This window comes from Nymphalis io, chromosome 15, assembly GCF_905147045.1.
Source record: "Nymphalis io chromosome 15, ilAglIoxx1.1, whole genome shotgun sequence".
In the NCBI taxonomy this organism is placed as follows: domain Eukaryota; kingdom Metazoa; phylum Arthropoda; class Insecta; order Lepidoptera; family Nymphalidae; genus Nymphalis; species Nymphalis io.
Window position 1 is genome coordinate 8,579,231 of NC_065902.1, and position 20,592 is coordinate 8,599,822.

The 20,592-nt window shown below is 32.5% G+C and overlaps 1 protein-coding gene across 3 annotated transcripts; it reads right to left on the bottom strand.

The window, feature by feature from the left end:
• Positions 1-1,999: 1,999 nt before the first annotated feature.
• LOC126773840 (serine-enriched protein) lies at positions 2,000-20,219 on the bottom strand. 3 transcript variants are annotated; one of them, XM_050495049.1, is made up of 9 exons: positions 19,994-20,219; positions 15,051-15,244; positions 12,792-12,927; positions 12,295-12,333; positions 11,454-11,571; positions 3,838-3,995; positions 3,417-3,548; positions 2,529-2,711; positions 2,000-2,193 (listed from the first exon to the last, which is right to left on the bottom strand). In XM_050495049.1, the coding sequence occupies exons 2-9, from the start codon at positions 15,236-15,238 to the stop codon at positions 2,029-2,031; spliced, it is 1,119 nt and encodes a 372-aa protein (XP_050351006.1). In that variant the 5' UTR covers positions 15,239-15,244; positions 19,994-20,219; the 3' UTR covers positions 2,000-2,028. The 3 variants fall into 3 exon arrangements, with proteins under 3 accessions (XP_050351006.1, XP_050351004.1, XP_050351005.1); XM_050495047.1 differs by lacking the exon at positions 12,295-12,333; XM_050495048.1 differs by lacking the exon at positions 12,295-12,333 and having other exon boundaries at positions 2,092-2,189.
• Between the last annotated feature and the right edge of the window lie 373 nt (positions 20,220-20,592).

Genomic DNA, 20,592 nt, shown 5'->3' on the forward strand with positions numbered 1-20,592 from the left:
TGATACTGATACTGAAATGGGTAGTTAAATAAAAGCCCTATGCCGCTAGTTGTCCCAAGTATCATATATTATTTCACGACTGCTGCTGGTTTCTAGCAAGTACCATAAGTTAGTATCCCATATAAACACTACACACCACCTGCGGTTTAATTATGGTACGCATAAAACATTGAACAGCGTTAAAAATTACTAAAACTGTGCTAATGATTGAAATTCACGAAATGTAAAAACATTATTTGGACAGAGGCATTTGCTTGTTACAAGTATGTCATTAATAAATAAAATTATGATAACTCCTTAAAATCAGACATACATTTGTTCCTATCTAAATGGCACTAACACAGAATATTATGTCAAAAGTCTTTAAAGATAACATGGATAAAAAATTTACATATAACATATTACAATAATGTTAAGGAATTTAATTAATTATATAAATTTAGTACAGTATAGATGACCACTTATGTAATTATAATCATACATCTTTAGAAGTTCAAACACTCATTTATATACAGCTTATAAAAATATTTTAACATCAGACACTTGTATAACATCAAAAATACACTTAATACATTGGTAATGATTAGATAATGATTGTATAAAATTACTTTTTATGACTAAGAAGATTAATGTTAGGACAAGTCTTGTGATGGGAATAGAAAACAGAGTAAGAAACAGGCACATTTAATATATTTCAATCAATTTCTTAATCATTAGATAAAATAGAAAGAAAACACTTATCCCTATAAACACCAACCATTTAAAATAACAGAGACGATCTTTATTATTATTCAATTCTAGTCAAGCTTAACATAATTATGAATTTCATGATATGATTTCAAATTCAAATCACTGAGCATGATTAAATGATTATAGAAAACTTTAAATTAATCCTATATTCAGAAATATCAATTACGAAATAAAGACATTAATTACAATTAGCACATTTTATCTTTTCAACTAGAACATCAATAAACAAAAGGGCCCGCCCCTTAATTTCATAAGAATAGAAAGTCGTTTTCAACAGTCGCCTAGGTATTAGAAATATTTTATTCTTGGATATTTTATCCATGCCTAGCTAATCTATGCTAGCTTTTACTAGAAAAGGAGAAAAGCGCTTTACAACCTCGAGTACTCCACCACCGAACAGCGGCGCGCTTAAAGGAGGTACTCTCATTGTTCTGGTCGATCGAATGATGTATTTGGCGTGCTTTCTACTTTTTTTAAAACAATTTTGAAGGCAAAAGTATGTTTGGGAGACACAGATGCCGGACGTGGAGTCTCAGGTGAACGTGGTGGTGGTTCTGGAGGCATTTCAGATCGCGTTCGGGATCTCCTCGGCAGATTGCCTATTACTGGTGCAGAAGCTGGTTCCTTTGGTCGTTGTGGTGAAATACGGCTCGGTGATAAGTGCCCTGGAGATGGTTCTGGTGTTATAGATGGTATCATAAGTGGTGGAAGATTAGCACATGGTGATCCTCTAGAGCCGCGCCTTTCTTTTAAAGTCATTGGTGGTGGAGGAGATGGTGGTCGATCATCTTCAGCTGCTGGGACAACTACTACTGTTGTGTTTATTTGATCAGCTTTTTGCACAGTTATTTTGGGCTCCGTTACATCTGAAGTTATAGATCTCCTAAAATAATTAAGCCCATTTTCGATTTCAGCAAGCGCTCTTCTAACAAATGGAAAACTTTCAGAGATTTCGGAAGTAGACTTTCTGACTGGAAATTCTGTTTCACTATCACGTTTCCTAGGAGTACAACGTTCAAAAGTTGGATCTCCCGACGCTGCCACCGTCTCAGAGATCTGTCTCGTCAGAGCTGCGTGTTTTATAGAATCCGACTTTGATCGTGGTTCTCGCGTCTTAGGAGTTGGAGAACGACGGTCACCGAATTTTTTACTCGCAGCACGCTTTATTGAGGAAAAGAGTCCAAGCTTCTCAGGAGGCTTATCTGGTATAGGTGCGGTAGGTGCAGTGGAGGGTCCGGGGACGGGATCAGGCGCGGGACGGGGGACGTTCCCCTCGCGTTAGTTGTGCCGAGAGTCAGATGACGGTCCATCGCTCGATCCGGTCGAGGATAGGGTGGTGTTGGAGCCATAGGGGTCAAGCGAGGACTGCACTGACATAGAGCGGCCGGCGCGCCGGATTCGCGCCGGTGATAGCTTGCCTGGATCTACGCTGGCCGGGTCTGCCTGCAACATTAGTGTTTTCAGCACTCCACTTAACCTTATTTTGTGGACTAGTAATTTAAATAATGTAATATACCTATAATAATAATATTTTGCAAAATTCAATTTCAATACTTAGCTCTTGTGAAAAGATAAAAGACGTAAAAAATTGAAGGTGTTCTACAAAGCACATTGAGAGCTTAATTTACCCGAAGGTTGAATTGAAACAGGAAAATTTGAATGATCAGCTAGACATTCACCAAATCCTTTAACATATCAGTTTTAATTGTATTGCCCTAGAAAATAATTAAGCTATACTAATTTATGCAATAAAGACATATAATTATAACGCTACGAACCTGATAAGCCAAAGCGTTCATGATGATGGAATATGGTACTAAACCAAGAGGATGGACCTCCCTCATCAAGACATTCGCTGGAATCTTATGAAACTGGATATATTCCAGAAAATTTCCGATCACGTCTTTCAAGGACATATTCTGATTTGTATCACAGCATTTCTTGCTCCACATCAACGCCGCCTACAACAAAAATATTATTAAGTGTAATTTCTTATATGTGTGTCGAATAAAATCAGAGTACTGTAGCGGAATAAGCTTCAAACCTTCTATTCAAGAGGATATTAGGCTAATTACATAGTTCCGACAATGTCGCATTTCATATATTTTATTACAAGCTTACATAATAAGAATGTCACTCGCTACTGTCGCGGATGTCTGTGACCATTGAGCATCTCGACAAAGTCGGGAACTCATCCATCCGCTGTCTTGAGTCGCGCGTGGTATGTATTCGCCAGTGATTCGTGTGTTACGAGACAAATATAATTTACAGTTGATTTTTAAAATCAAATATATAAAAATAAATCAAATATATTGACAGTCATACGGTAATAAGCTAAAAACTTATCATTCTGTCACAGACCATTATACAAAGTGTGAAACCGGCCTTTCGAAAATCTATTTGTATTTATATATAATATTCTTTTTTAATACGTGTTTTATTTTTCACATATATTGTTTCTTTGAAATCCATATTAGAACTGGAAAAAATGGACGTTTAAGTCGTGTCACGAACGGCGATACTTTTACAACATTGGCGCTGCGACATTGGCAAAACTATGTACAGCCTTAGCCCAAAAGTAGGATATACACAGAATATTACTTTTTTACCTTTAACATGATAAAGATCGAAACGAAGTTTTGCATATTATGTATTTTCATTATTACCTGAAATTTAGTAAATTCATCTGCTCGGAGCTCATCTCTTGCTAATATTAACCTGACAACATGTTGAGGCAGTAAAGTGAATGAACCCAAATTCAAAACATCATTACCATGTTCGTCTACAAACTCCAAAACCTAAAAATAATTTTAAATATTAATTGTTTTTCAGTTTTAACAAAAAAAAAATACCTCTGAATTATTCAGTAGATTTTTACTATATACGATAGTATATAATAAAAATATAAATAGTATAATTAGCTTTTTGTATCCTCATAACGTAATATCTTAATAATAAATTAAGTGCCATATAAATATGTAATCTAAACACCATATTAATAGGACTTTAAATGCTAAATTTAAATCAATATAATATTGCAAATTTGTTCTAAAATTACTTTGTTCTAATTTATTATCTATACCATACCTTCTGAACCAATGATTTGGTACACTTGTATTGAATGTACCTCTCAGCGGAGGCTAGCAAGGCGCAAACTGTATCCACGGTTATGCAACATTGAACGAAACCAGCGCAAGCTCGTCTAAGCTCATCTAATCCATAGTAATCAGCAGCATTCATTACACCTAAAACATAACAATAAGGTATTAAAATTTTGAATACGAGTTTAATATAAATAAAAGCAATACACGAAGTATTACTCCTGTAATTAATAAACAGCAAGACAGTGATTACGAAATTTATTGTAATGTGTTGGAATGAATATCATATAACAAGAAGAGTGTGAAGCTTGCATGTAAATGACTAAGAAGTAAAATAAAAGATAAATAGTCCATGGAATATGATGTCTCAATGAGTTCAGATTCTACCGGGAAGTACCGACAAAAAACTCGGATGGTACTCTTGCTCTCAAATGAAATATATATAAGGTTTACAATTAATTTCATATATTCTGAAGTCATTCTATGATTTTTATTTTCAATATTTCTTTGTATTGTATTATATGTCTTAGCTATTTGTATAACCGTAACAGCCTGTGAATGTCCCATTGCTGGGCTAAAGGCCTCCTCTCCTCATTTTGAGGAGAAGGTTTGGAGCTTATTCCACCACGCTGCTCTAATGCGGGTTGGTAGAATTTTTAGCTATTTGTATATTTATAACAAAATATTAAAATTTATTATCAGACTAAGTTAAAAATGTCTACGAACAAATATGAACTAAATGAACAACTCGTTTCAAACTCATTTTATAAGCAACTTGGTTACAATCCGATTTAAACAAGTTTCCAGTGACAAGGCTTTACAGAATTAAAATGAAAATTAAATAAAAATCTCACTGAGAAATACGAAGTTGGAAAATACGTACAGGGCACTTAGGACCGGCTGTCTGTTGCTTGTTACTAATCAAGTTATACTCTAAAGTAATTAAAAGCACGAGACTGCATAAAGTAAAACCTTTCATACTGCACATGATATGTTACATTATAAATGCATTATACTATGACATGAAATCTTTGTTCACAACAAAGCGATACTTAGTTATTTATTTGTATAACAAAAACGATATACAAAATTAGATTAAATATTAATAGTACATAGAAACTTACAAGTATATTTTAAAAGCGAGTACAAGAAGTATCTTGAATACACAACTTCAATAACTTGAGATTATCTACCAAAACTGTGATGGATTTATCATATCAACAAATTATTATTTTTTGGGTAGCAATAATTCGTAAAAAACCAAGTGTGTGTGCAATCACATTTACACATTCTGTTCTCAAGCTCTCATTATCCGATGAGATGAGAATCGAATACTATCAAATACTATTCAGGCGAGAAACTAAGCTTCATGTGCTTTCTGAAGTACAGTAACACTGACAACATATATTGGTCTAACCAGAGACATAAGCCTTTAGATAAAACGCTAGAAATACGAGGCCGCTTACAAAATAATTATTATCAAAGAAAATTATAAATGAGACACGCAAAATTATTCATCATTTCATGGCTTACATAGCTAGGATATACATACGTACATATATAACATATATAGCTGTAATACATATTTGAAATATAGACGTATTACATACAGACTAAATTGAGCGAATTACCTACATATATTACACACAATTTACATAACATACATCCCACGCGTTTATTCAGTGAACAATTTAATTCCACAGACTACACGCAATTATTATAATAACTCGTACTAAGAGAATTTCCATAATTGAGGTATCCTTGTAAAATACAAGACTGCAATATTAAGACGTAGCAAGAAAAGCTTCATTTAAGCTTATTCAAACTGCTTATGAAATATTACTTTAAAACTTTTGTAACGATTTGTATTAAGAATTACTTATTTATAATTAAAAATTAAATATGGAATAATATTTTACTTAATTATTTATAAATTCTTGCAAAGATATCACTTTTATATTATAATATCAAAGTAGCGAAATTGCGTCGTAAAAGTTTCGATGGACTCGTAAGATATTGAAATTTATCTTTGGGACCAGTTTTTACTTTTTTTTACATTCTAACTAAAGTTAGGGCGTTGTTTATTACGTAATTATTTTTTTAAACGAATTTCGGTCACGAAAAGAGTTTCAAAGACTGAGTTGATTTTAGCTAGAGATATTATAAAGCAAAAGTGTGCGCAACCGCAAAATCCTTTCATGGATTGGACAGATACCAAACGCATGTATTGCAATGCCTTTTATAATTGTTAAAATTTAATTGTACAGCGCGATAATTAACAACAGTAATCAATATGATGCCAATATCGCATATAATACGAACAAAAGCAGTCATTATTATAAGACATGGTTAATATTAATAGGATAGCTCAGAGTATAAACAATAATTAATATATTTTGAATTAAATTTTTAATATATTTAACAGTATCTTAGGTATCCTTAACTCTTATGATTGAGATCAATAGTTTGTATTTTATCACGTCGCGGCTAAATTAAAAAAGGTGGGAGTGCCAAGCGCATTTACTCATAATATTATTATATACCTTCTCCATAATGCGATACATCTATTGGTATAAGTTTTATATATATTGGTTAAGTAGTTATTTCAGTTAAGCGTTAAAAACAGTGTTCTTTATTTTTATGAATGTTAGTGAAGTTAGGACAGGCAACTAGTGGCACTTTACAAGTGTGCCCTGCATGGGAGGAATCGAGACGCCACTTGATTGCAGCTGTAGGAGAAGATTTATCGCTACCAGCTATGGTAAAGTCCATGCTAGAGAGCGAAAAGTCCTGGAAGGCGATGATAACCTTTTGCGATGTTGTCATGAAGCAAAAGGAGGTGGCGGAGAGGGAAAGGGAGAAAGATGCACTCGCAGACCCGATGCGCCGAAGGAGAACAGGGTACAGACGGCATCGCAACGCCAACTACTTACCTCCATGAAGAGAACCTCCGGGCAATGAAAAGTTTATTGCTTAAAGTATAGGGTCCCCGAGAAATATGTGAGCATAACCGGCACATCCCACATGTGGATCGCTGGAACCGTGGTGGTTTTAGTCGATAAGAGTCCGACATAACCCTCCATGTATCATCAGATATGGAGGGTATCCGTGAGGATTTCCCCACAATAAAAAAAGGCAACTAGTGGCAACAAGTAATAATAATAATAAATAGATATTCTGAATGCAGTTAATAAAATATTTTATCGTTATCCGATAACGCTATCATAAACCCACGAAATTGTAATAAAGTACTATCTCACGTTAATGAAATAAATAGTATATGGTTATGGTCAAGGGTAGTCATTATAATGAATGGACATTTAATAATAAATGTCTTATTATATTATTGCCTCCTCTAATAATGGTTGTAGATAGTCAGAAAATTCCCAATAGCAGCCTCCGTGCCTCGGGAAGTTCTAAAGCCTTTGGTCCGGTTTTGCCGGCCAATCGGATTATATGAAAGTGAGAGTGCGCCTGTATTTGCACACATAAATACTTCTTCACTGTAATATGACCAGCGAGGCCGAAATCGGTCATTATATTTACTGAGTATCGTATCTTATTATCATATTATCTTGAATAATGAAGATAATATTATGTAGTGGTACTGCGCTGTTTCTATATTAATATAATGAAATACAACCTGTCGCCATTTCGACCTTATTTATTTCGTACACGGCTTTGAATCCTTAGAAAACTTGAAAGTGTGGAAAGACATTTTAAATCTAATCTCACAGGCGACAGCCAAGTGGATTAATTTCAATTTCTTTAACATTTAAAGGCTGATAAATACTTATTTAAGCTGTTCCGTTGGTGGAGATAACAGACTGACGGACATATATACGGATAAACTAGTAACTTCAGCTATAGCTAAGTAGTACAATTTTAATGAAAATGAAGCGTTCGTGAAAAAAATGGCCATAGGAAATAATTTCAAGCAATAGTAAACTTCGCAGAAAATATATAATAACCCATGAGCGAACACTATTAAAAGTGTTCGCTCATGGGTTGACTATAATCATTATTAACAATTTGTGGAAAGCTTTTTCAATCTTTTTTATTGATATCACTCATATGTTTTATTGATATAACTAAAGCTCGTCAATAGCTTGATGAACAGAAAAGGGAAAATCGGTTAACCAACAATGGAGAAAAAGGAATTGTTTTGTCTTTTTCTATTTATTTATAGAATATAGTGCACAAGTGTATTCAGAGAAATAGTACATTAAGCAATTTTGCCAAAATATTTTCACTGCCAGCTGCTTGATTTAAAAACTGGTGGTAGAGCTGTTTGGGTAGGTACTCATCAGATATTCTACCGCGAAACAGTAATACTTGGTACTGTTGTGTTCCGGTTTGAAGGGTGAGTGAGCCAGTGTAATTACAGGCACAAGGGACCTAGCATCATAGTTCCCAAGGTTGGTGGCGCATTGGTGATGTAAGCGATGGTTAACATTTCTTACAATGCCAATGTCTATAGGCGTTTTTTTTTATAGAATAGGCAGGTGGACGACAAAGCCCTACCACCTACCGGTGGTAGGGCTTTGTGCAAGCTCGTCTGGGTAGGTACCACCCACTCATCAGATATTCTACCGCAAAACAGCAATACTTGATATTGTTGTGTTCCGGTTTGAAGGGTGAGTGAGCCAGTGTAATTACAGGCACAAGGGACATAAAATCTTAGTTCCCAAGGTTGGTGGCGCATTGGCTATAAGCGATGGTTGACATTTCTTACAATGCCAATGTCTAAGGGCGTTTGGTGACCACTTACCATCAGGTGGCCCATATGCTCGTCCACCTTCCTATTCTATAAAAAAACAGCCCAGAGTTAAGGTAGACTGCTACCTAATTCAAAAATGTTAGTTATTATAGAAGGTTATATATAGAAGATTGGCATTCTTTGAAAGTATTTTACATGTTCGAAATTCGCTTAAGATTATTAATCAACTTTTATAAAAAAAAATTGTTGAATGATAAAATTTATTTAAATAATAATAGCATTTATTTCAACTTAATTTAAATATTGACGATGTAGACATTGTATAGTTGGATGTAGTTTGCATTTACATCTACATCAAACGATGTGAATTCCACGTTCGCGCAAGACAATTATTTGTACAGACAGGTTTCGTAGTTTGAATGTTTGTCCTTGTTCTATTTACATATCCAATTTGAGTTCTGGTAGAGATTCCTTTAAGCTTATATTAACCATTATGATTGTATGTAACTGTAAGCTTTTAATTGCATATTGTGCAATTAATATGGTTTGATTTAAAGCAACTCAATTATCATTATATATCTTTGCCCCTATTTCCCCAGGCCCTCATATTTTAAATGCAAATATGGGTGTGCTAGTTTAACAGCTTCATGCCGCAATAGACAATGGTTTTCATATAGTTAGGCTTATATAATGGAGAGTATCTATTGAAAAATGGAAAACTGTTTTTTGTCCGTGTTTTAAAACATTATTAAGTCTGTGAAATAAAAATATCAAAGAAAAATATATTTTTCGAACATAGTATAAGCTTTTTTTATAAATTTACTTATGTTTCAAAGTTTTTTTCTCGTTTTTTTATTTATACGTATATAAAGTTAATTTAAGTAAAAAAAGTACATTTGGCAAAACTGTTTTTGCCAAATGGGCCAACTAATGCTAAGTGATAACCACCACTTATAGAAATTGATACTGTACGAAGCACTAACCATGCCTTCCAACGTCCATACACCATCAAATCTCACTCATGTCACCTCTTTCACTCTAACAATGGCTCACTCAACTTTCAGACCGACAACAATAAGTATGGATAAAACTTCATAGCGGTAATATATGACGAGTAGGATAACCTACCCAGACCATCTTGCAAAAAGCCGTACCACCAACTAAATTTGTATTTTTGAGTACTGCGTAACAACCTGTGAATGTCCCACTGCTGGGCTAAAGGCCTCCTCTCCTCTTTTTGAGGAGAAGGTTTGGAGCTTATTCCACCACGCTGCTCCAATGCGGGTTGGTAGAATTCACAATGTGGCAGAACTTCAGTGAAATTATGCAGGTTTCCTCACGATGTTTTCCTTCACCGTAAAGCTATTTACCGTATTTGAGTACTCATTAGCTTAAAATAATAGCTAACTATGTAATTACATACGTAGACTGTTTACTGTCAAATAAAATTAAAAATAAATCTCTAGTAATGTCAATACATTTCTACGATGTACATCTATATGATGTATAAGAAGATTTAGTCCAACATCCTAACATCAAAGTGTAATTCGTAGCAACATTATCCGATAATCGATCGCGTTAGTTTGTAGCGAGCCTTTAATCTAGTTAAGTGCCGTCTTAACTTACTTAGATGTTCCGATAATCTAATACTATTCTAACTAGCATATTGATGAAATTATTTTATAAAAGATTTTATTATAAAAAATAGTAGAGTAAGATTTATTTAATATTAATTATTCACATTGAAGTACGTACATATAAAAATAAGCAGCTACTGTAAAACCCATGTCGCGTGAAATGGAATGGAACCCATACAATGGGGGCAATTAAACTGGATGTTGTGTGTTTTAGAAATGGTATGACTTCGTGGTACAGGTGGTGTGGTGTAGAGTATGAGACAAATCGATGGTACCTACTCAGTTGGGCTTTCAAGAAACTCTTCTATACAGTCTTACTACGGTAAGCATTTTCCAATGCTAACCACGATGAAATAAACAATTTTATAGTGCTAAAACAATTTTACTTAAGCTTGCTCGAATTTTACTCTTACACTGAGCATTTGCTCGTATGTTAAAGATGATATTATAATAAGACGTATGTAGTTCAATTAGCTATTACAAAGCCAATCAGAAAAATCTCACTAATATTATTAAAATCGATTGATAATCCAATAATATTACCCATTTCTGAAAACCCAACATTCATGAAATCAAACGACAAATTTTTTAAGGATTAATAAACTTTGATTATATCATATTTCGATTCTGAAGTTGAGGTACTCAGAACTTTATAAGACGCCTTAATTGAAAGGTTGTGAAAGAAATTTCATTTTCTTCCCGCTATAAAACTAGAATGCTATCAATAAAATCGCACCCTTTGTCGTTAAATCGGAAATTGAGACTTGAGATCAATTTCTACATTTCTTCTCCAAATTTGATTAACTTTGAAGTGATTGAAATTTATTACATTTGATTATTGTTTTTAAATTAAATTATATACAAAAAAGTATCTATTGAGAAACAATATAAAAGTAAAAAAAAACATGGTCAAATTAAGTTAGTTTTGCTAGGATTAGACATTCAACTGCAAAAAGGTTTTGCTTCTATCATAGCAACTACATGCAGTTTAATTTTATTTTTATAAATAATTATCTTAAAAGAAATGGGAAATCCTGAAGTGTATTACGATAAATTTTAGTCTATGTTATACAACAAAGTTCTATGTAAGATTAAGTAGAAAACTATATTTACATGAAATGAACGACAAAGATGGATTCGTTTTATTTGTATTGGCAATTGAACATTGATGTTTACATAGAGACGGATCCGATTCTAAGTAAACATTTAAAAGATTAAATAAATAATGTAACAAATTTAACTCACCCAGAAGCGTTCTTGGTTGTAAAGTGACGCAACCAGTGTGAATATATTCAATCAGCTGACGAAATACGTCGGGCTCAAATTCTTCAATGATTAACGTCTGATGCTGTTGTGACGAAGGCTGCACGAATAAAAAACCTCAGGTAACCAAGTGGTATAATATTTTAGTATATTAAACTGACGTAACATAAAAGGAAATATTCATTTTACAGTCCTGTAAATAACAATAAAAAAAAACAAAATGTATTGTCCCAAATAATTATTTTCAATTGTACAATCTTTTATTTCAAAATAAACAATTGTACGTATATAACATAATGTATGTCATAAAAAAATCTCAATTACATTGTTCTACTAGAATGAACTGCCAAAAAAGGAAAAATTGCTCAGTACAGAAAAAACGACACCGAAAACTTTGAACGATGTTCCATTCCGAATTAAATAATTGTAAAAAGCATTGATATATTAAAAAAGTAATCCTGTGCCTAAATAATAACTAAGCACAGTTAGAACATGCCATTGGTGCTGATCATGTGCGTAAGTATAAGAAATGAAGTATGATTTGACGTAATCAAGAAATCCAAACCAACCTCTTAAAAATAACAATACTATTCAAATAATAAAATGTCCCGTCATATTTGAGGTTGAAAAGAAACGAAAATATAACATGCAATAATTTAACTTTATAAAAATGATCAATATTAAATTTAAAGAAATCCAATCTGCACAGTATTGAAGTAACTTGTAAACTACATTTAATTGTGTTTAGTAAAAAGTGAATCAACATGAAATATTTTAACCCATTTCAATGAAATCTCCTACCACACCGTCAATTTTGATTTACCTCTTGTATTGGAGCCAATTGCTGCGCGAAAGTCGATCTCTGGAGTGAACATGATAAAAATATAATTCGTTAAAAAAATTAATTCTTTAAAGAAAACGATTTAAGCAAAATAATCCAATTGTAACACTGACGTTCTATCAGCTAACACAAGTAGTGATATTTTGCTTACAAAAAATAATATTATGATTAATTTTTTTCGAAGAGTTCTAGTCAATAATAATAATATAACGTAGCGCCTTATTGTAATTAAAGCATTATTATCACGTTTCCCGTCTCCTTTCATTGTCTAATTTAATCATCAACAGCTCATACAAATTATTGGTGCGTGATTGAATTTATTGGATAATATTTCAATTTAAATCATTAGACATTCTGAATGAATGATTTCCAAATAACGTAATTTTGGGTTGGTCGTACGGTTATGTTATGCTTAGTTGATATAATATTTCTAATCGAATGATCTCATTGAATTAATGTTTACATGAATAATAGAGTACCTGTTGGGCAGCATTCTGAAGATTCAAGAGAGGCTCTGATGATCGTTTCAAAAACAGCCGAAGTTTGTTTTCCCGTGGTGCCTGTTCCTTCTTTCTTTGTGGGCTTGGTGCTTGATATAGCATTTTTTGAAATACTCTGCAATGTTTTTATTCTGGTTTATTTACAATCTTATACATAACAACCCATCATGACGGACAACTGGATCCAGCTTAAGTCTACAGCCAAAAAAAAAAGATTTAGAATCCAAAATGTAAATTAAGATGTTTTCCTATAATCATTTGTGATGCTCCCAAGAAATAAAATCATACAGGTATATCAAAAAAATTGTCAATAAAATCAGGCACGCCTGTGGAGATTAGTTTAATTCAAAACAAACAATTACAATTTTAACTGTTTAGTAAGTCTAAATAACAATAAATTCTTACAATAGCATATATTAGAATCATTCCTAAGAAATACGAAACGACTTACTCAGACGAATTAAAGTCGTCTGGTTGTTGAACTTTAGTCATTTCTTCAGACGCCCGATGTACACTTATTTATATAAAAATAAAAAATATATATATAAATTATCATGCATGTTAATATAATACGCTTAAGAAATTATCTTCAACTGAAGTGTCAAAAACGTAATATTATTCAAGATCTAAAATCCAATTACGGGAAAGCGTACATTTTAATTATCACTTAATATTAAAACAAGCGCTGAGTTTGTATCAATTTCGTCTATGGTATAAATTTGCATATTCTTAATTTCATAAATTTTAATTGAATAATGATGTCAAGATACTCCATTTTTTAATGAACAACTTTGAGTTTTGAAGTACTTAATGGTGTTCATGCTTTCTCGTGTCAATGCTATAAAACACGTCTGAGTATAATATGATAAAATGTACTCATTTCAACTTTTTTTATATAATATTGGTAGGACGAGCAAATGAGCCACCTGATGTTAAGTGGTCACCAACGCCCATAGACATTGCCATTGTAAGAAATGTTAACCATCACTTACATCGCCAATGTGCCACCATCTTAGGTACTAAGATGTTATGTCACTTGTACCTGTAATTACATTGACTCACTCAATCTTCAAATCAGAACACAACAATACCATGTACCAAGACTTGAGATACAGTATTCAGCAATATTTTTTACATGACTATCATAGCCATGCTCATGCATTTTGATAACAAAATAAGTCTTTGTTAAATGCAATCCGATCAAAAACGTAACAGACGCCAGCCAAAAGCAAGCGTATAGTAAATTAAAACAATAGACCAACAATAAAAAAAAAGTTATATTATCTATATAAAATAATTACATAAATTATCACTCATAACGAAAGTAACAAATTTTATACTAAATGTATTTCTTTAAGAATTATTTTTTCAAAGCATTATTCCCATAGTTCATCGATTGTACCATAGTTTTACGAGTAAGTCCCACTTAACCTCTGAGTCATCTTCAGACACTCAAGCAAAAAGCTCCTAAGTACATGTGTTAAAAGGTTCTAGGCATATTATAAGACCTTTTAAGTCTCACTTAGAAGAGAAACATTTTTCCCAACATTGTTTTAAGATGATATTGAATTCGTATAAAAAAAAAGTTTTAACGAATATAGCTTTAAATAAAAAAGGAATATAAAAATGAAACATTTCTAGAAAATTAGTTTTAAAAACATCGAGTACTTGATATATGTCCCATTTAATACATGTTTAATACATGTATTTTTCTTCGTGTTTTATATATCTAAGCGGGGCAACACACAATCTGATGGTAAACGCATTTTTTGTCCAATAGACATGTAATAGTAAAGAAACGATATATAAATAACCACAGACCACAGAACACATTTCTGATCACAAAGGAGACCTGTTGTGTAGAATGGATCTAATAACATGAAATTTCTTCATTGCTATCGGTATCGGTTATTGGCATATGATATTTCTATACAATACATAGATTTCTTACCGTGTTTTTCATCACCAACGAGCACAAGATGAATTATTAGCACAAGTTAAACACGTGTAAGCGCACTGGGGCTTATTAGGAGCCAATTTTTTTTGGTATTATTCAACTTTTGTAACAACTAGACTCTTTATAGCTCTCAATATACTATAAAAAATATAAGCCATTCATACTATCAATTGTTATAAACTTGTACCTATAATTTTACTGGCTAGCTGGACCTGTAAACTCGATACATTACACCCAATAAATAATGACAAATAGTGATCTTATTTCAATATTATTCTTACCTGCTTCTAGCTGCCAGAACAGCTTTGACAGCGCATACCGGTTCTCTTGTGTCACCTACAAGAAATGTGACGTCACAGAGTTCAGGCATTGATGCAAGGAACTTCATATCCTCAGCAAGTCCTGATTTGTTCTCGAAAGTACTGAGGTCGGGCTCCGCCTCCATTGCAACTAACGCACCGCTTCGCATTGACGACTAAAACAAATTTTAAAAATAATATTAATAATAATGTCCGCCGGACCTATTTTGGCTACGGCAGCCAATCACAAGAGAGATTAGCTAACTGCGCAGGACATATTAAAGTTTATAATTGTGTGCGCAAACACAGGTGCAACTATTCCCAACTCTCATAATCCGATGGGACGACAATCCGCCACGATCGGAAAAATTTCAGGCGCAGTACCAACGGCTTTACACACTTACAATTTCCAGACTCCGGGCTGCTACTGATAATTTTCGACGGCAAAACCTAACAACTTTTTAAAAGTCCGACCTGGAATTTGAACTTAGGACCTCGAGTTCTGCGGCCAATATCTAGCCACCAGACCAACGAGGCAGTCAAAAATAATAATAATTTAAAAATAATATTACTGCCTAACCGAAATAAAAAAGCATGCTTTACCATAATTCATTTTATATAAAATACAATAAATGTATGAAAGAGAAATGTGACAAAACCGCAATGCAATTAAGCGCAATTGGTTTTATATCAAAGGAAAATAATTTCGCATAAAATATAAATGAAATTTATTTCAAGCTGTACAAAGCAATATCTCAGTGATTTTTCAATAAATTGCCAAACGAATAATTGGACACTATAATTGGATCTCGCTTTGACCAAACTCTTTGAGTTATAAATACATCATATTTTATCAGGACTATTTATCTTTGTGAACCTTTACTACGCGTAAGGTACATAAATTTGTAATTTGTAATATATATATATAAGATATATATATATATATATATATATATATATATATATATATATACACATACATCCTTATATTTTCTCACTTCCAATTTAAAAACAATTAATTGAATAATTTTCATAACTTAATTTAAACCCTTAATAATTAGAATGTAATTTACATTTACAGATGTAGATATATATTGTGTATAGAATGCTTAGGATTGCTATTAATGGAGCAAAATTAAACAAAAAATAATTGAGAAATGGTACAGATACAATAATTATTGAAATATTTATCCAAACAATATTTTAAAATACCTTTTTAAGCCTATAACACATTTGATCGAAACTGAAATCACAAGTAACCAAAAAAAAAATATTACATACTAATAATACTTACTTCGTCCAAACTGAAGTGCCTTGTAAAATTTAAGTCCATGTTTAAGACTAATAATTTAAATTAATGAAGATTTAATAGCAGTTTCTAAGCCACGACCTCCCGATACGGAGTTCAGACAGCGACTGACAGAGGGAAATGAAAGAAATTCCTGTCGCCGTAGCGAAAATGAAATAACGTTTGGCCCAAGTATTTAATAAACTTCTTAATGGCGATTTGTTTTCATTTTATGTAGTAAATCAAATGTAGCAAATTCTCTTGAGACTTATTAATATGTCATTGAATTTTTTTGCAAAAAAAGTTGAAAAGGTAAACCGGTAAGAAATAATGCACCCTTAAAATTAACAGACAGATTTGACCAAATAGAGCATAGTAGGCCAAAATTCAGATACCAAGAAAAATGTTTTTCATTACCTATATTGTAATTGAAATATTTTGTTTTACTAGACTTATAAAACACGTCATGTAACTGACAATTTAGTTTTATTTCATTTTAAAATAGTTGTTAAGCTTTATGGCCTTACAAGCGTTGCTTAGCGGCTCCTTAATTAAACACTGATTTCTCTCTTTCTGTCATTATTGATATGAAATTCAAAAGAAAAAGACAGCATTGTTAAACCAATCATCTGCTAAGTATCATTTTAAGTAAGGCCGTTAATATCTTATAACATTAGTATATGGGCGAAATTGCTTCGCTTAGCTTTATAAATAGTTATCATTTAATATTATACTTTAGAAATCAAAAATTGTAATCAAATTTATATAGTTGGTAAGTGGTCGGTCAAGGTCACCTGATGATAAACAGTCACCATCGCTAATAGACCTTGGTGTAAGAAATATTCACCATTCCAATGCGCCACCAACCTTGGGAACTAAAATGTTATGTTCCTTATGCCTGTAGTTACACTGACTCACACATCCTTTATATCTGAACACAACAATACTAAGTATTGCTGTTTGGCAGAAGAATATCTGATGAGTGGGTGGTACCTACACAGGCGGACATGCAAAAACCTACCACGAACTGAAGTTTAAGAACGAAGAAAATGTAACATAAACGATTAAATTTACATAGCTTTGTAATATCGTTCAAGTGAATGCTATAGACTCTTGTACGATTATATATTTTTTAACACACATCACTAAAAATCTCAGTATAAATACTTATATAATGGGCAGGAACCTACGTAATGAAATGTCAGCACTTCAGGATAAGGGATTATTTAAAAAGTATAAGGTTTTACTTGAATAATTAATTTTATTAACAGAACTCAAAAGCTATTCCAACGCCTACCGCTGCCATACATTTGGGCGTTGTATTTAGGTTTAGATAGATGTTTTTTGTAATGCAAAGTAGATTAAAGCTAGGAATCGATTCGAATATATCTTCTTTCAGCCACTTCATCTGCCCACCCTTAGCCTATGGGTGGAGCAAGTAGCTAGAAAATATAGTTTATAGCACCAATACCAATGATAAAAGCTTTCCTATTTTATTTCCACTTCAATGCAGCTTCCGGTTCTTACTCATACGCTTTATTTCCACGTTGGAAATTGTGTCTCTAAGTTGAATGACTAGCCTTTTTTATGCCGCTGGAAACATGCGTTTCTCCCACAAGAAGTGGGGAGGCTTGTAGGACTCGCTGGTCTCGAATACTATCTTGACGCCCCGTGAATGACTAGCTTGGTACAATCATATAAAATCGCATGTTTTACTACTTTTATTTTTATAACTTTTAGCGACAATATTTTGGCACCGCCATACAGTACTTAAATGCCCGTAATTGTCATTATTGTAAAGTAAAGAAGTTTTGTGCTTTTTGTTATCACAAAATACAGTAATAATATATAATCAATAAAATTCTACATTATAAAACACGTTTTGAATTGAAAAAATATCGCAAAGAACTTCGTTCCTGACGTGGGTCCTCCGACCGCACAATTTGTTTTTTTTATATTTATAGGCAAGTAGACACATAACGTACTTTATATTATAATTATAAAAAGTGGAGCCACTTACTTCCTGACCGATTCCTTTTATATATATAATATACACACTGAGCTTTACATTAAACAAGTCTTATCTCACAAGCACTTTTGAATCATCATTATTTATATATTACACATTTAAATTTGAAGGTACTATCGGTTCGGAATTTTAAACTCTATAAGAAATAAGGCAGGTATTCTTTTTATGATAGTTAACCAAAACAATTATATTTTTTTATAGAATAGGACGGCGGACGAGCATATGGGCCTGATGGTAAGTGGTAACCAAACGCCCTTAGACATTGGCATTGTGAGAAATGTCAACCATCGCTTTCATAGCCAATGCGCCACCAACTTTGGGAACTAAGATTTTATGTCCCTTGTGCCTTTAATTAGACTGGATCACTCACCCTTCAAACCGGAATACAACAATATCAAGTACTGCTGTCTTACGGTAGAATATCTGATGGGTGGGTGGTACCTACCCAGACGAGCTTGCACAAAGCCCTACCACCAGTAAACTATAAAATATAAATTATATTAATAAATTCCGGAGGAACATCAACGGATACCAACTCCATGATCTTCTATCATTAATACAGGACAGTATAATAAGCGTTATCTACGAATAAATTAAATGTAAAATTTAATTTTAACCGACGAAAAAATATATTCTCATTTCATCTTTTTCGTTTATAAGCCCATTTAGACGTTTATTTTTGCGTAAAAATTAATATATCGTAGTTAATTACTTGTAATATTGGACATTGTAAACTTTTTTTTGAGGCGTAAAATAAGTCCATTTTTTTTTTTCAATTATTTTTCTTACTCAAACAACTTAATAAAATTCGAAACATAAAGAAATAGTTACGATTCAAACCGTGGCTTATTCACGTCAGTGGACAGATAAAATAATTTCATTATTGAAGTTAGTCCAACAATTCGTTTGGAAGAACAATATTCCGCCCTACCTTCTATTAATATTTACAGTTACATGAACATGGATTCAATTTTCTGATAGTATCAAGAACATTGAACGGCACATACAGTTAATTTTCACCGTCGTATGTAGGACAGAAGCACCGACCCAAAGCAACACTTAATTGCCAATATCGATTTTATGTGAACAACCCTTAATGAATATAAACGTCTGTGTTCGCTTTAAGCGTGCTAATGTTTGCAAATCTAGACGTTTGAAATTACATTTACTTTTACATTCACTTTTTGCTCACTTTTATTATTTGTGCTTGTTCGCATACTATATAATACAAGCAATTTGTAATAAAAAATTAAGATAAATAATTTAAATGAAGTCATTATGTAATGAAGTAATTTAATTTACACATGCAGAGTATATTTTTAATTGATAGTACTAATAGAAGTCTTATTTCGTCATAAAATCAAACTAAAAAAAATCATGTTTTTTTTTTAAATTATGTGTATATATTAAATAAAAACAATGAGGCTTATTTTTTTTCATGCCTTAATGTGACCGTAACCCAGTAATCTAACTTCAATTTCTTTATTTATTGATGTACCGTCTACGATGATACAATACTCCACCCACGCGTATCGTCTGGAGTAACTCCCACGTTAACCAATTGCTTTTCAACATTTTAACTAACAAAAAGTAAACATAAAGACCTACCTGTTGATATTGGACTCTTTAATTCTTCTATATCCACACAAATTTCACACCCTAATATACTTCATTAACAATAAAATGACGTTATTTATTAGGAAGAAAAAAAAACTATAATTCAATAAGCGGATTGATTTTTATACACTGCTCTTACTAAACTTAACGATTAATTAAATGCAATTTAATTCATATAAATCAACAGAAGCTTATTATTAAGGCTTGACAGATTCTATCTACGCGATTAAACTCAACATTGTACACAGAAATGGCGAACGCATGCGTAACGCGCATGCGTGAAGACGCCATCGATATGACAACGCGACATAGGGTTGCGAAGTTCAATGGATGAAGGCAATTTTCATGAATGAGGTAGAGAAATGTATTTGATTCAGAATAACCTGGGTTGAATATAGCTTCGTGTAAAATCATGAATAGCATTGTCAACTGCACTCGATTGTTACAGCAGGAATTTTAATACGTAGACTTTCATTTATTTGAACAACAGCTTTTGCAGTTTTTAAGTAATTATGTTTTCAATTATATTTAGTTATGTATAAATATTATACATTTTTTATCTTTTAGTATTCATTTCAAACAGATCAACG

Excerpts from the sequence above, each read along its gene's own strand:
- LOC126773840 (XM_050495049.1), bottom strand. The coding sequence starts at position 15,238 with ATGCGAAGCGGTGCGTTAGTTGCAATGGAGGCGGAGCCCGACCTCAGT. Across the intron at positions 12,334-12,791 it reads TTCAGAATGCTGCCCAACAG|AGATCGACTTTCGCGCAGCA; the intron begins GTACTCTATTAT and ends TGTTCACTCCAG. Across the intron at positions 3,549-3,837 it reads CCAAATCATTGGTTCAGAAG|GTTTTGGAGTTTGTAGACGA; the intron begins GTATGGTATAGA and ends AATTATTTTTAG.